This window comes from Oncorhynchus clarkii, chromosome 17 (assembly GCF_045791955.1).
Source record: "Oncorhynchus clarkii lewisi isolate Uvic-CL-2024 chromosome 17, UVic_Ocla_1.0, whole genome shotgun sequence".
Taxonomy (NCBI): domain Eukaryota; kingdom Metazoa; phylum Chordata; class Actinopteri; order Salmoniformes; family Salmonidae; genus Oncorhynchus; species Oncorhynchus clarkii.
Window position 1 is genome coordinate 51,701,177 of NC_092163.1, and position 15,097 is coordinate 51,716,273.

Consider the following 15,097-nt stretch of genomic DNA (forward strand, 5'->3'; position numbering starts at 1 on the left):
AATACAGTCTTTAACACATTTGAGAACTGTTTTGATATAAATTTTGTTCCTTGATCAGTTTGGATTACTTTAGGGAGTCAAAACATAGAGAAGAACTTCGCTAGTGCCTTCACCACAGTCTTAGCCGTTATAGTATGGAGAGGGATAGCCTCTGGGTATCGAGTAGCACAGCACATTGTTAGTTAGAACTGGTTACCTGACCTAGTTTTTGGCAACAGACCTACACAATCAATTATCACTCATTCAAACGGTTCCCCCACCACAGGAATCGGGCAGAGTGGTGCACAAGAAACTGTTTGAGTCGCTTTCCCAGTGAGTTGACATACATGACATGTTTTACAAAATTGGACAATGTCAGACTTCAAACCTGGCCAGAAAAAAAATGAAGGACTTCGTGATCCCCAAATGTCTGGACCACACCTGGTCATGGACGAGTGACAGCCCCTGCTGTCAGAACGGTGTAGGAACAACCACTTGAACCACTTCACTCCAGTTACTGACTGTTATGAGCTGCCCATTTACGCATCAAAACTCCTGCTTCCATAAAGTAGGCGGTCTCCCTAGTTTTAGCTTCCTCAATGGAAATTACCGAAGCAAAACACTTGCACTGGTGTCTCCCTTTTGACATTCAATCACCTTCTCGGGGGTTACAAAATAATGTAACGTAATTGGGGCGCGATTTACGGGGGTAAAAACCGTCAGCCTTGCAGAAGGAATACTAGATGCATTGTCTGCTACCTCAACATTCTCAAAAATGGAACTACACAATTCCACCACATCTCCCAGCTTGCGAGATTGTGCCCTCGTTAACACAAGCAGGAAAAACATGGGAAAATGCTTGAACCAATTTATCATCTGCAGTTTTGATTTCTGGGTTGTCTACTACTTCTAACACAGGAGTTACGTTACCACCAGCGATATTGTTCCCTAGTAGCAATGGGACTCCTTTTACAGGCAGTGTTGACACTACACCAACACGGAAACGTCCTAATACCAAGTCTGACACTAAGTGGACCCAGTGTAATGGTACAGGTATGTTTATTTTGTCTCTATACATGCGAGCAACAATAGGTTTCAGGGGACCGGGTAAAAGCGTCAGTAATGATTACTGACTGCACAGTCCTGGTGTCTTGTAAGATTTGATCTGCTTGTTCTTCAGTTAAGGAAACAACCAGCAGAGATAAAAGAGCATAGATAGGATCCGGTTTCCCAAACGCTGAATCATTAACTCGGTTCGAAGGACGAGCCAAAGACGGTACTAAACCCACGCTTTTTAATTTAGGGGATGGTGACAGGGATTGTTTCGGTTTATTTTGCAAAACTGTGCAGTCCGCAATCACGTGACCCTTTTGGTGACATCATGCGAAGGCTAGGGTCGTTGTAGAAAAAACAACAACCCGAACGAGGCACTGAAGACCTTAGGTTTTCAAAATGAGGCACACCAGCTTACTCATCTGCCAACACTGCTGCCTGGGCCAATGTCGCCACTTTCTGTTCATTTCAATGAACTACTACTCTCAGGCAGGTTGCTTTTAAAATACTCCAACAGCATCAACTTCCGAATATCAAAGGTGTTAGCGTAACGGGCCGAACACCAGCGATTGAACAGACTTTTTGTCCCTAGCAAACTCAAAAGTACGGTGAGAGGGTTTGTGGTTCCTGAAGCGCTGCCTTTAAGCTTCAGGCACCAACTCATAAGCCCGCAACACGGTTGTTTTAACTATATCGTACTGTAAACTTGTCTTCCAGGGAGAAAGCGGCTACTACTTCCTGGGCTTTTCCAGACAATTTACATTGCAACAGTAGCGGCCAAACCTCGAGTGGCCAATGCAGTGCAGCGGCCACATGTTCAAAGCAGAGAAATAGGAATCAACTTCCGAAATGGAAGGACTAAAGCAATATTTTTACTCACTTCAAAGTAGGCTTGATGATGGGTAGGTTGTGGAGTTGTCGGATCCTCACCTCCTTGTCGGCTTATATGGCCATTTTCCTAATTTCTAAATCAAACTCCAGCTGGATAAACACGCTCTTTATATTTTAGCTCCATTTCCAAACAGGCCAGCACCACCTTTAGCCTAGCGGTCCCGTCTGAACAACCCGAAGCAGAAGATAAAGGGTTGAATCGGGGCAATGTAGAAGGGGTACGAGCAACCCCTTCCTCCACCTTGGCATCGGAAGGTCTATCCGCCTCCCTCATATTTCAACAAGAAAATTCATTTTCTCACTAAACCCCCCCCTGACTAGCACCAACAGCTCAGCTTTTAGCTTTTCGGGCTTCCTCAGGGACAAAGAGTCCATAATGATCAGCTATGGCGCAAAGGTCTACTTTACAAAACCCCACCAACCGAGGGAGCTTCAATAAAATGGGAGATGGCTGAGGCAGTCATGGTACACAGCAGCCTAGTGAACACATGTAAATTAAGTCACCCAAACTCACAACCAAACCTCAGTCTCCAATCACAGAGATCAGAGCAGCGGGGTCCTGTGGATTTAATAATCCCGGATGAGCCCCCCATTATGTTACATACGCCCCCTGGGTGGAGGGAACGCAACACCCTGCTACAACTCAACTCCCCGTGGAGTGAAAAAGGTATGTGATCGTAGGTACAGGGGAAGGACAACAGAGACAGAATTTTTTTTACCATTTACAGTGAATTTATTATTCCTAACACAGAAATGTGGGGAAAAGGGGCTGGACAGAACCAGAGAAAATAAAGTAAAAGTTAAATAGTCCCCTCTCCTACCTACCCACTACTTACCTAATATTTTAGCACCTCCTGGCGAGCTAACCAAAATACAGGGGGTGGTCCGACCAGGTCTTGCCTAGTGTGCATAGACAGTAAATACTACAGCTTATGTATGCCCACAGGCCTCTTGCCTAAACACTCCAAAGGTGCATTCCCCTTCCCCCCCAGGAACAAATAAAACAGAATAATTACTAACTGAAAGTGAACAATTTCAATAATCAAAAACACTAGGCCCTATTGGCATACAGGAGTAGCAGCTGCAAAATACTTCAACAAAACTTTCACAGACTAACAACCAACACAGGACATCAAAGAAGCTCTCTCCTCCTGACCAATGATCACTGGCTTTTATCCAGCTGTAGAAGGAATTGGTAATTGAAGACAGGTGTTTCCCCTGACGAGAGGGAGGGTTCAGAGCGCCAATCATCGATGGGGCCGACCAATCAGCTGCTTGAAGAATACAAGATTCCATTTCCTGAAATACACAAACACATACATACAAACCCACAACAACACAGAAACTGGGGAACGTAACATAGTTTTCTTATGTCTTACCAGTCACCATGAGCTTGCATGTTCCTTAAAAAACAATAGGCTTTGTTGTAAAGGGTGTGGATGTTTTTCTTTTGTAAATTACTGATGACTCATTTTAACCACACTTAATTATCTAATCTCTTTCTCCTTTAATATACCAGAGAGCTGAGTTGCTATGGGAACAGGAACTGTATGTTCCATTTTGTTACTCTGCATCTGCCCCTACTGCCACACCTTCCCTGCAAATGTAAGTGACATGCTCCATGTTCTCCCCTTATCAAACACAATCCTATAAGCCTGTTTCAACCCTGATGGTCAAAGCAACAAAACTGTTTATGGAACAGCTTTTAGGGGAATATTAACCATTCCGCTATTAAAAAGGCTTTGGCCAATAGCATGGCTCTGAAAACATCTTTGTTCTGGTCCTTGATGGCCTCCCACACTGGCTGTGTGTGTTTGTGCAGGACTGCCAGGTGAGCCTGAACTTTGCAGCTGATGCAGAGAGGTTCTGTGCAGCCTTGGAGAGACAGATCCAACAAGCCCCAGATTTGGAAAGCAACACACACACACACACGTCACATCACATTTACAATATAATTAGTTCTCTCAGCTTCAGGCAGGCCAGTCCTCTTCTCTTTCTCCCCTCGTCTCCTCGTCTCCTCTTCCCCGATCTCGCTGTCTCACTTGCTGTCTCTCTTCCTCTCCCTCTCTTTCTCAAACAGAGCTAGTGGGCAGACTCAGCTGCACCGTACTGACAGTGTGGACTCTGCCTCAGGCTGTTTGTGTGAACAGGAACAGAGCAGATCTGGGATCAGCACTCCATATCCAGATGTGTCAGAACGAGAAATATATAGGCCAACATCAGCACACTGGAGCTCAGACAGACCCAGATAATTCACTATTAGATACATTTTATGATGCTGCATTAGAATGGAAGAAAATATAAATGGCTGTCTGACTGATTTAATCTTGTCTCTTCTCCAGACAGTAGTCCCAGGTGGGAGTGGGCCCAGAGCAAGGCCTCAGTGTGAGTACAGCACCTGCACCACTATTGTTTTAACACAACCATTAACATTATGATACTGCATTATGATCACATTTATATCTCTGTTATATCACAGTTATCAATGTTATTGTATTGTAACATCCTCATCTGTGTGCAGTCTAGTGAGCTGGACCCTGCTCTGAGGAAGCTGCTCAGGAAGGCGGGGCTAAACGAGGAGGATATGAAGGACAGACACACCCTCCTCCTAGAGGGGCACACCCTGAGATGATCAGAAAGAGCTTTCGATCAGTGAGAGAATATGACTGTGGCATGTCAATGACAGTTGTAGACAATTTCCAATACATGGTGAATTTGATGTGTGGTTAGTACAATGGTGTCTGTGTGCACGTATGATAGGTGGGCTCACCTTCTGCTGTAGTCTGAACTGATCTGTATCTCTCTCTATTTCATCTCATCCACAGTCTGTGACGCAGTGGTGACCTGTCATTCAGGGCAGAGCCCCACCTGTTAAGCTTTTTGTTGCCTGTTTTTCATGTTATTTTGGCATTAATACATGTCACACATGTTTGCAAACAATGTAAAATAATCATTAAGTTAATAAAGCTACAAACAAACTTGGTCTCTTTTTTGCTTTCTTGTGTAAAGCAGCTCCAAAATGCAGGTGTTTCAGCCTGGCTCTGTGCTTTCTGTGATGGTGGGGCAACCAGCGGAAAATATAGAGCTTAGGGGTTGGTAATGTTATCTAGTTGCGCCGTGATTGGCTCACTCATGGGGACACGTCACCGCAAAAATCTACGAGTAGAGCTCAAATTCAAGCCCCTTGGGTGCTGCTATAGAGTTACATTAGAAGTGCCCATCCAAGAAGGCTCAAGGTCATTGGCCACAGATAAAATGACGTCAAATCACATATCTACACTAGCTTTGATTGGACTGATCATGTCAACATCATACTTTCAAAATCTTAGCTAGCAGTCACCATCATGAATCAAGTCAACAATATACTGGACAATTATTTCCAATCCGTGCCACATGAAGAGAAATTATACGTAAAACGTATCGGTGCTCTTCGGCCATTGGACATAAACCTTACACTAGTCGGAAATCGCAAATTCAACAATGAAGGGTTTGCAAGGAATCAGAAACTAACTGCAAGCATTGCAAAGCAATCACTAGCCTGCTATTCAGTGGAGTGGGTGTGTGGTCCAAGTCTGGGTTTAAGGGTCTCTTTTCCAAGCTTAAAAGGACAAACATTACAACATTGACCATGCCGTTAATGCAGCATGATGTCTGCTGCGCTCAAATCAACTGGGAACTGAGAAATCTCAGACTTCAGTGAGTTCAAAACAACTGGTTTCTCTGGGAAAAAACAAGCTCCGACTGGGAAAATACGTTTTGAACGGTCATCCAACTCGGAATTGCAAGTCAGGAAATCAGGCCTCTTTCTAGAGCTCCGACCTGAAGATCACTGACATCATGATTCAACCTTATTTTTTTATGAGTTCCCAGCTATCTCAAAAGCACCATAAATCCAGAGAATGCCAGACTTTGATGACAAAATTTGCAGAGGAAGGACTGCCGCACCACCTTCCAGTTCAAGTGAGCACAGCACAAGGTCCAAAAAAGGTATTGTATGTTGCTGCATAAATTATCTAATATGCCAGGAGATATGTATACTGTAGCTAAGAAAGTAATACTAAGTATGTTGTGTAGTAAGCTTTTAGTAGCCCATGTGCCTCAACCTAATAATTTGGTCCCTTTTCCCTTCATAATTTCACCTACTGTTCTGACTTGGTGGTGCACATGCAGCATTTGTAAGAGCTTTTCATACATTTCGTACATTTCGTACATTTCAAAAGTGCCGAACAAAGTTATATTGACTACGTCCGTACTAGCTCATTCATTAATGTCTTAATTGAAATTACGGATTGCCTCTTATTTTGGGCTCCCGAGTATCGCAGATGTCTAAGGCACTGCATCTCAGTGCAAGAGGCGTCACTACAGTCCCTGGTACGAATCCAGGCTGTATCACATCCGGCAGTGATTGGGAGTCCCATAGGGCGGCGCACAATTGACCCAGCGTTGTCCGGGTTTGGCCGGGGTAGCCCTCATTGTAAATAAGAATTTGTTCTTAAGACTTGCCTAGTTAAAGGTTAAATAAAATAAATATATAAATACGAATTATCTGCCCGTTGTCACCCTATGCCATACTTTGTACATCTCAATTCTCAGTAGAAACCACATTTGTATGCCTCCCTAGTGGCGCAGCGGTCTAAGGCACTGTATTGCTACAGACCCGGGTTCGAACCTGGGCGTATGGGAGACCCATGAGGCGGCGCACAATTGGGCCAGTGTAGTCCAGGTTAGGGGAGGATTTGGCCGGCCGGATGTCCTTGTCCCATTGCGCTCTGCTCTAGTGACTCTTGTGGCGGGCCGGGGTCATGCTGACATGGTTGTCAGTTGTATGGTGTTTCCTTCAACACATCCGGGTTAAGCGAGCAGTGTGTCAAGAAGCAGTGTGGGTTGGCAGGGTCGTGTTTTGGAAGATGCATGGCTCTTTTACGGGAGTTGCAGTGATGGGACAAGACTGTAATTACCATTTGGATATCATGAAATTGGGGAGAAAAAAAGCTGTTAAAAAAACACATTTGTTTAAGCAGGTCAGCCATATCAGCTGTTTTTTTTAAATGGCAGTAAATGAGGCTGAATGAACTGATTCGCTGCCAGACAAGGCTCTGCTGATAGCCAGGTGTAGCGGTGGTAAGGTGTTGGGACTCTGCTGTTGGGACAGTTTTATGTAGGCCCTAACAGTTTGTGGGCACCGTTTCTCACCGCTATAGTGCAATTAATATATTGTTTGCCCCACCAAGATTTACATGCTAAAATCGCCACTGGTTTTGTCAGGTCAGTCATGTTCTGCAACTCATCATTATGTCTGTCCTCTCTGCAGGGCTGGATTCTTGCAGTGGGGTGCAGCTGTAGAGATCCCAGCTGAGAGGAGAAATATCTTGTTTCACAAGCATTCTCTTCTTTTTAATGAATTCTGCTTTTGAAAAAAGTTTGCATCATTATTCATTCTAAGATGTATTGTGGAAGTACTGATATTTTATTGAAGATTGCAATGCACAATCAAGCCCTTTCTAAGAAATTAAATATGTGAAATCCTTTCCATTGAACTATGACTAAAATGTCCTATGAATTGTGTGAATGTGTGTGAGAAAGAGAGAGATGTTATGAGTTTATGAACGTTCTCATTCTTGCTGACCTCATCACAACGCAACACAACACAAGTGGTGACCCCTGATCTTATTGCCACATAGGCTGTCATCTTTTGATTAATGTGAACCCAACCATATTTAAACAAAACAATGAAATGTGTATTTTCAAAGATTAGTCATTACAGCTAGTGAAAAACTCAATTTAGCTAGTGCTCTCATAACCCCGTGCCTGTTGTAGCGCATCTGCGCTGTCTGAAATCCTCTCCGTCCTGTTGGAGAGGACTTGCATGCCTCTCCAAACGTGACTCCATTCATTGCCATCAAGCACCGCGGAGAGACGCACACAACGAAACAACGCTGGCAACGAGCAGCTCTCCTTCAAACCTGGACTATGAGGGGTTCCTGCCGACCACGAGCCACGCAAGACTGGACAGGTAGGGTTTCAACACCGATGGGGTTGTAACATGTATAAGTTCATGATAGATGCCATGAGGGAGTTTCAACGAGGACATACTGCCTAGTGCGTCGGCTAGCTAGCGCGCGGCGGAGGAAGTAAACAAGGTTGTCATGTAGGCTAGGTCTACATACAACAACATAACCATATCGACTCTTCAAATAATAATAAAGCGATGTCAACCGATTTTCTTTTTTTAGAAGCAATAGACGAATATTGTCAGCGTTTGCAAAGACCGCTGTTCATAGAGCCCCTCTAGAAGAATCGCAATCTGTCTAGCTAGTGAACCGTCAACTGTCAGTGACTATTGGTTGGTTAGTCAATGTTAGTACATGTTGCGTTTGTATTAGTGGAATCGTGGTGATGACAGCTGTTAGTCAAAATGTATCTTGCTAACGTTAGCTTGTCTATTTCATTATTAAATATGCGTTTAAATATTGTGCAATAAATGCTATGTGAGAGGCAATGTTTTGGGAAATTAAATACATTGCGCATATTTGATCCACAAATAGCCTATCACGCAGTTCCCTGAATAAGGAAGTTTCTGATGACTCCACCAACAGTGGAGAAGAGAATCATGCTACATTAAATCTAGCTCCTACTACATCGATTCGCCCAAGTTCAATATTAACGAAACATGGAAATGATGAAACACCTACCTTGTGCCTATGTTGCATGCTTTTCTTTGTTTGCTGAAATCCATATTTTTTTAATGAACAAATACAACCTCTTGAGTGTTTGCTCAGCGCAAATGTGCATGTGCCGATTGAATCTCAACAAGGAAACAGTCAGTGGTTGTATTTGATTAACGTTTATTGAAAAGTATGGATTTTAGCAAAGAAAGCCACACAACGACAGAGGACAAACATTGGTACAAGGTAGGCGTTTCATTTAAACATTTGTTTAAAGTATTGACCTTGTTGAACCGATGTGGTTGGAGCTAGATTACACAAAACTTGGTCTCTGCGCCACTCCGTTTTTTAAATATATATACAATAATATATATATATAATATAATATATATAAATAATATATTTACCTTTATTTAACTAGGCAAGTCGGTTAAGAACAAATTATTATTTACAAGACGGCCTACCCCGGCAAAACCCTAACGACGCTGGGCCAATTGTGCGCCGCCCTGTCCTTCACCATGGAGTGGTTTAGTTTGCTAAGCCCTGAACTGACATCTGCAGGACTGGAGAAGTGGGGTGTGTGAATGTGTACCATAATAGTGTTTATGTAGGGGAGGCTTTACCCTTGGGAACGTATTATCTAATCTAAGTTCTTTAAAATGGTATTTACACGTGGCCTTGTATTTTAAAGCCCAATCCTTGTCATAGAATGCTATGATTCTTAGGCCTATATATTGAACCATGTGTCACCATAAACCTCCTGTCAGATGCAAGCATTTAATTGCTGAGTACTGCACATAGCCTAACCCATTCATAGATGCCTTGACGAGAGTATCTTCTGGCAGGGAGAGTTTTGTTAAGAGCCCGGTTTTGGAAACAAATGGAATGTATATTTCCAGTCATTGAGAAATAATCATAAAAAAACGGTTAAATTACTACAATTTATTAGGGCTAGGGTTCCCACACAGCCATATTCCCCATGTTACAGCATTTACTTGCGTAAAACAGCTACCTGTGCTAATTAGCTATCTGTTTCTCCTAAGAACTGTGTGCAAATAGAAGACGGCCACAAACGTGTTATAAAAAATATATTGTCGGCTGCAACTGTAAAACCTCTTAAAACAGTGTACACTAAGTGTGTATTTTGCATTCGTGAAATAATTTTGATGTGATAAGGGCTTTATGTTTCTATAACGGTAACGCAATTGAGAATCGATTCACGTTTAGATGGAGTTTTTGGTTGTTTTGGCTGTCAGAGCCAATTGGCCTCTCAACAGAACGCGTATGGTCCTTGGACTATAAGGAGTAGCGTTAGGCTCCTTTAGGCTTTGTGTATCCCAATAATGGACTGACTTCTATTATGTGGGATTCTGAAAGCCTTGGTGAACTGTAGTCTGTCTGTGGCATGAGAGAAAACAGCATTCTTTGTTAATACTTTTACAGCTACAGACTCAGTTTAATTTACGGACACTGTTAGAAGAGCCATATCAGGTCTGTTTCTTCCATATGTGGGACTGTCAGATTTCACTTCCAGAAGGCTTGGCTGTTTCTCTATGAACAAACAATCTGTTGTCCCATATCAAGGGCGCAGCATGAACATGACCATCAATTTCAGACTGGACACATGCTGTATGTAGGCTAGAGTGTGAGTGCACAAGCTGCTTTTTCACTGAGTGTCCAACAATGGTAAAAAGCATTACAATGTTGGCAGTTGAATAGGTAAACTTTCTTCTGCTGTTGTCTGACTACACAGTATACCATTTCTATCTCCATTTTTAAACAGCTGATGCTGTATGTTATCCCATGACTCAGTCATTATGACACTGCACTATTATGCAAGACCCCTGTTCTGGCATCAAAACAAGCTCAGACCTTCCATTAACCAGATTGGCGCACATTCAACAAATCTGATCTAACAAAGTGGATATTTGTCAAATCCGCCATGATTTATGTATTGTAACAGGTGCAGAACGTTGTTATTTAAGTCCGATTTAGATATAGTTGGCTGTTTTTCGCTACATAACATGTAGAAGTTGTCCCTTTTCAGGTTGAGAAGAAGTGACTGCTAAATGCTAACTCCCATTCGTATAAGCTGGTCAGTAATTTTTAACTGTAATGCAGTTTATTGGTAACAATGACATGAACATGTGTTGGGGTTGACATCCATACAAGCATTATACTCAGATTTTTATCTCAACATAGTGTGAAATACACATAAACAATGAAATGTAGGCACATTTTGCTGGGGGGCAACGAGGAGCCTCGGGATCTTTCCCCCACGGCCCTTTCTCCCACGCGTTTCCATGGCAATTCCATTGTTTTGGTCTAGTTCGACTTGACCTCTTTACCGCATCTATATGGAACCTGAATGCTTCTAGTGAGGACATTAGCAGCAGGAGCATCATCATCACCACCCTCTATTCTTCAGAATTGATCCAAGTCAGGCTGGACCACGTGACTGACTTTTTCAACCTCTCCCTGACCATGTCTGGAATGTCTGCATATTTCAAGCAGACCACCTTAGTCCCTGTGCCCAAGAACCCCAAGGTAACTTGACTAAATGCACAGCACTCACAGCTGCACATAGCAAATTCTCCAGTTTTAAATCAACCCTGACAGTGTTAAATTTAACACTGGGCCACTGTCTATACAGGTCCATGATAATGACTGTTAAATGATTCGATCACAATTCCCACAATTCGATCACAGTTCCTTTTTTGCCTTCTTTTTTTTTTTTTTTACTGAATCTATGGCATTATTTAGGATGCTTAAAACATAAGCTTATACTAAATAAAGCTAATTATTTGAACAACAGTGCAGAAAGTGTGGTTTCACATAATTCACCCTCGCGTCCCTGAATGTACCATAGTTCCACACTCTACCTGCTAAACTACCCGTCAGGTAAAACTTCATAGAAAATCCTAACTAGATTTGTAAGTATGGTGTCTAGTAGAGGTCGGTGTTTGAAAGCAGCTTGGAATTGAAAAAAGCATTGGAACCACTGCAAAATCAGTGGGATCTCGCATTTTGTAACACACAGTTTGAAAAGGCATGTGATCAAACAAAGCTTTGGATGTCATTGATGACGTACCTCTGATAAAGTGACACGCATCGGCACACTGCTTCGAAGTTAGCCCCTTAGCGATTTCTGCGCATGCCTTGGAGCTCCAGTATCAAACATAACATCACTACTAGGAAGTGTATATAGTTTACGCCAATGGTGTTGTGCAATAACACCTTGAATAGTAATTTTAACTCTAGGAAGTGTATATAGTTTACACCAAAGATGTTATGCAATAACAACCAGCCAGAAGAGGACTGGCCACCCCACATAGCCTGGTTCATCTCTAGGTTTCTTCCTAGGTTTTGGCCTTTCTAGGGAGTTTTTCCTAGCCACCGTGCTTCTACACCTGCATTGCTTGCTGTTTGGGGTTTTAGGCTGGGTTTCTGTACAGCACTTTGAGATATCAGCTGATGTACGAAGGGCTATATAAATACATTTGATTTGATTTGTATAGTATTTTTAACTCCAGGAAGTGTGTATAGTTTGCACCAACGGTGTTATGTAATAACACCTCATATAGTATTTTGAACCAACACATAAAGGTCCTTATCACTTGACAAGATCACTCAGTGTTAGGTTATGGACATTACAATAGTATTTCTAAATCCTTATTGTCACATGCCGTTATGTAAGCAAGTTATATACTTCAGCACTAGTAGTGGTCTTTTTTCATTTTAATTTACATAACCATAGACCACTTAAACTGGTACCACACTTCCACTCACGGGTAGCCACAAATTTGTCCCCATCAAGCCACACCCCCAATATAATTTCCCAGTGTCCCTTGCCTTTTCAATTGAATTGTAGAGTTACCACCCATGACTGTATGTGTTAGTGACAGTGACTTGATTGTTAAATTTGTTCTGTTTCAGTCCTGTGCAATTCACCAAGTGAGTTCCTACTGTAAACAAATGTTATCATTAAAATAAAACTGTTGACCAATACATGTTATCACTTACTTTGATGGATGAGTTTTACCTTGACACAGTGGTGCTAGGAACATCATGGTTTACAGGCCACATCAGGCCTGCAGGGCACATTCGGCTGGTTTGCCAAGCGATGTGTAATTCCAATTGGAATCCATCCAGAGTTAGGACATCCAACTGTTGGAACTTTTCATCAGCAACCTACATTCAGAATGACTGACATTGATAAAGGAGACTACCTAAACCATTTAAACTGGATCACACATTTCAGTAACAGGTGCAATAAATGTATTTGTGTAAATATATCATGTAAATATATCATTCTGTTATTTATGCTTGTGTAGCATGAGATTAATCAATCAATCAATGTACATGCGAATACACAGATATTAAAAACTTCAGTAGAGCATGCTGGGAAATATGATAATGATGGGTGTGGTTTTGAAGGGAGTATTTTACTCTCACATTGTTCTCACCGTCTCAGATGTAGAGCCAAAGAACCATCTGAATGTCTCAGACACTAAATAGCCTAGCTACTGAGGTCAGAGTGAAAGAGAGGCTATTTACCCCCTCATCCCATTGTTTTTTAGGTTATGTCAGTGTGTGTTAGAAACAGGTGGACCCCTAATCATTTATGTCAGGTATAGACAGAGGGGGGTGTTTTGGAGATCTGTGCTGTGCCCAGAACTGTCATAGGGACAGGACAGGACTGGTAGGATCAGGCCAGTGTGTGTTCCACTGTGACAGTATGCCACAGGGTTTTTATCTAGAGCAAGCAGCAATAAGATTGGTCACTGAAATGCACCAGCCTGACCACCCTCTCTACAAGGTATTCTACACAGAGAAGGGAGTCCTGCGAAACCAGGAACAACTGTCCAGTGTCGACGCAAGGACAAATACGCTGACAAATTCTACCATAGCCAATGCCATCAGACTTTTTAATAACAAAATGTCACTTTGTAAACTGTTCTTCTAAGCTAGGACCTATTTTAATTGAATGTAGTATATTTAAGTATTGTCTAAATGTGACTGTGCATTCTGCATATTCAGTCTGCAAGCATGAATGATATAAATGAAATCAAACCTCTACGCCAACAACCCCCTTCTACTTCCACCCTTATCTTCATTCTCTGCCTAATAAATCCTCAAAAGTACCTTTTTTTTCCTCACACCTTCTGCTCTCTCTGCCTCTCTCTCTCTCCCTCACTCTATCTATGCTGCCTCTCCATCTGCCTCCCTCTATGCTGCCTATATCTCTCCTCTGCCTCTATCTGTGTGAAAGTTCAACCCCACGCTCTCAATCCCATTAAAGGCTCCAGGGAGAGATTTATCTGTGTGTGCTACTGTGTGTCTGTGTGCATGTTCATCCGTCTAGGGAAGAGTGGGATAAGTTGAGACATTTTTTTTACATTCAGCATCACTATGTCAAGGGAAAGATCTCTAAATATATTTTAGGATGTTGTGTATCCCTGGAAATAATCAGAATTGATGTAAACGACAGTTTTGTAAAACCATTCCAGGTGAAGCTGGTTGAGTGCGCCAGATGTGTGCAAAGCTATCATTAAGGCAAATGGTGGCTACTTTGAATAATCTCAAATATAAAATATATTTTGATTGAACACCTTTTGGTTACTACATGATTCCATACATGTTATTTAATAGTTTTGATGTCTTCACTGTTATTCTACAATGTAGAAAATAGTAAAAATAAAGAAAAACCCTTAAATAAGTAGGTGTCCAAACTTTTGACTGTTACTGTAGATCTCTCTGTTAAATATCAAAATCACCTTTTGCCAAGATCATTTGCACATACTAGAACTTTACCTGGCAATATGGTGCTGCTAGTAACAAACAACATTTAGAGACTGACAGCTAAAGTAAGCAAAGTTTGCTTACATACATACATACAACTCTACCTAGTTGTAAGAGGATGAGCAGTGGATATACAAATATACAGTGAGTTTACAGTTGATATACTGTAAAATTGCACATCCACTGTATCAGTCTGAATATATCTAAATGCAGAGTTATCACAATAACTTACCCTTCCATTTCTTGACCAGTTGTCTGGGACAGTGATGTTGTTTCGATGTGTCAATTCGTAGGCAAGTTCTTTGCATTTGAGGCTACTAAACCCATAAAACTGGTCCACGAGATTCTTGATGTTTAGCAAGCTCAGACTCGGTCATCAGATAAGACCTCATGTTCCTCTGCTACTCTCTCATAGCCTCTCTTTCGCACAGATACATGTTCATTTTATTTTTTGTCAATGTACCTCTTCAGTGTCATTCAGTCTATTTTTGTCATCCCTTGCTGCTGCTCAAATGGACTTTTGCTCACTTTCTTGGCTGCACTATCTTGAGTTCATATTCATGACGTATTGCCAAAAATACTATGCATATTATGCATGAAACGGACAAAATGTTAACATAATTTGTATGGGGTATGGTGGCCATTGGCTCAATTTACCCCAAGGCAAACATTTTGACTATAAATAAAACTATAATATTGTCCCACAG

The 15,097-nt window shown here is 41.9% G+C and overlaps 1 protein-coding gene and 1 long non-coding RNA gene across 2 annotated transcripts in view; both read left to right on the forward strand.

The window, feature by feature from the left end:
• Nucleotides 1–685: 685 nt before the first annotated feature.
• Nucleotides 686–4,901, forward strand: LOC139369810 (uncharacterized). Its single transcript, XR_011627077.1, has 4 exons — nt 686–1,032; nt 3,443–3,528; nt 3,746–4,308; nt 4,445–4,901. It is a non-coding gene; the product is annotated as an uncharacterized lncRNA (long non-coding RNA).
• A 2,928-nt stretch (nt 4,902–7,829) lies between these two features.
• LOC139371058 (6-phosphofructo-2-kinase/fructose-2,6-bisphosphatase 4-like) overlaps nt 7,830–15,097 on the forward strand; it is a 35,779-nt gene continuing 28,511 nt past the window's right edge. Inside the window, exon 1 of the mRNA XM_071111105.1 lies at nt 7,830–7,936. Within this exon, the coding sequence (XP_070967206.1) occupies nt 7,894–7,936 (43 nt within the window). The 5' untranslated portion in view covers nt 7,830–7,893. The remainder of the gene's footprint in view (nt 7,937–15,097) is intronic.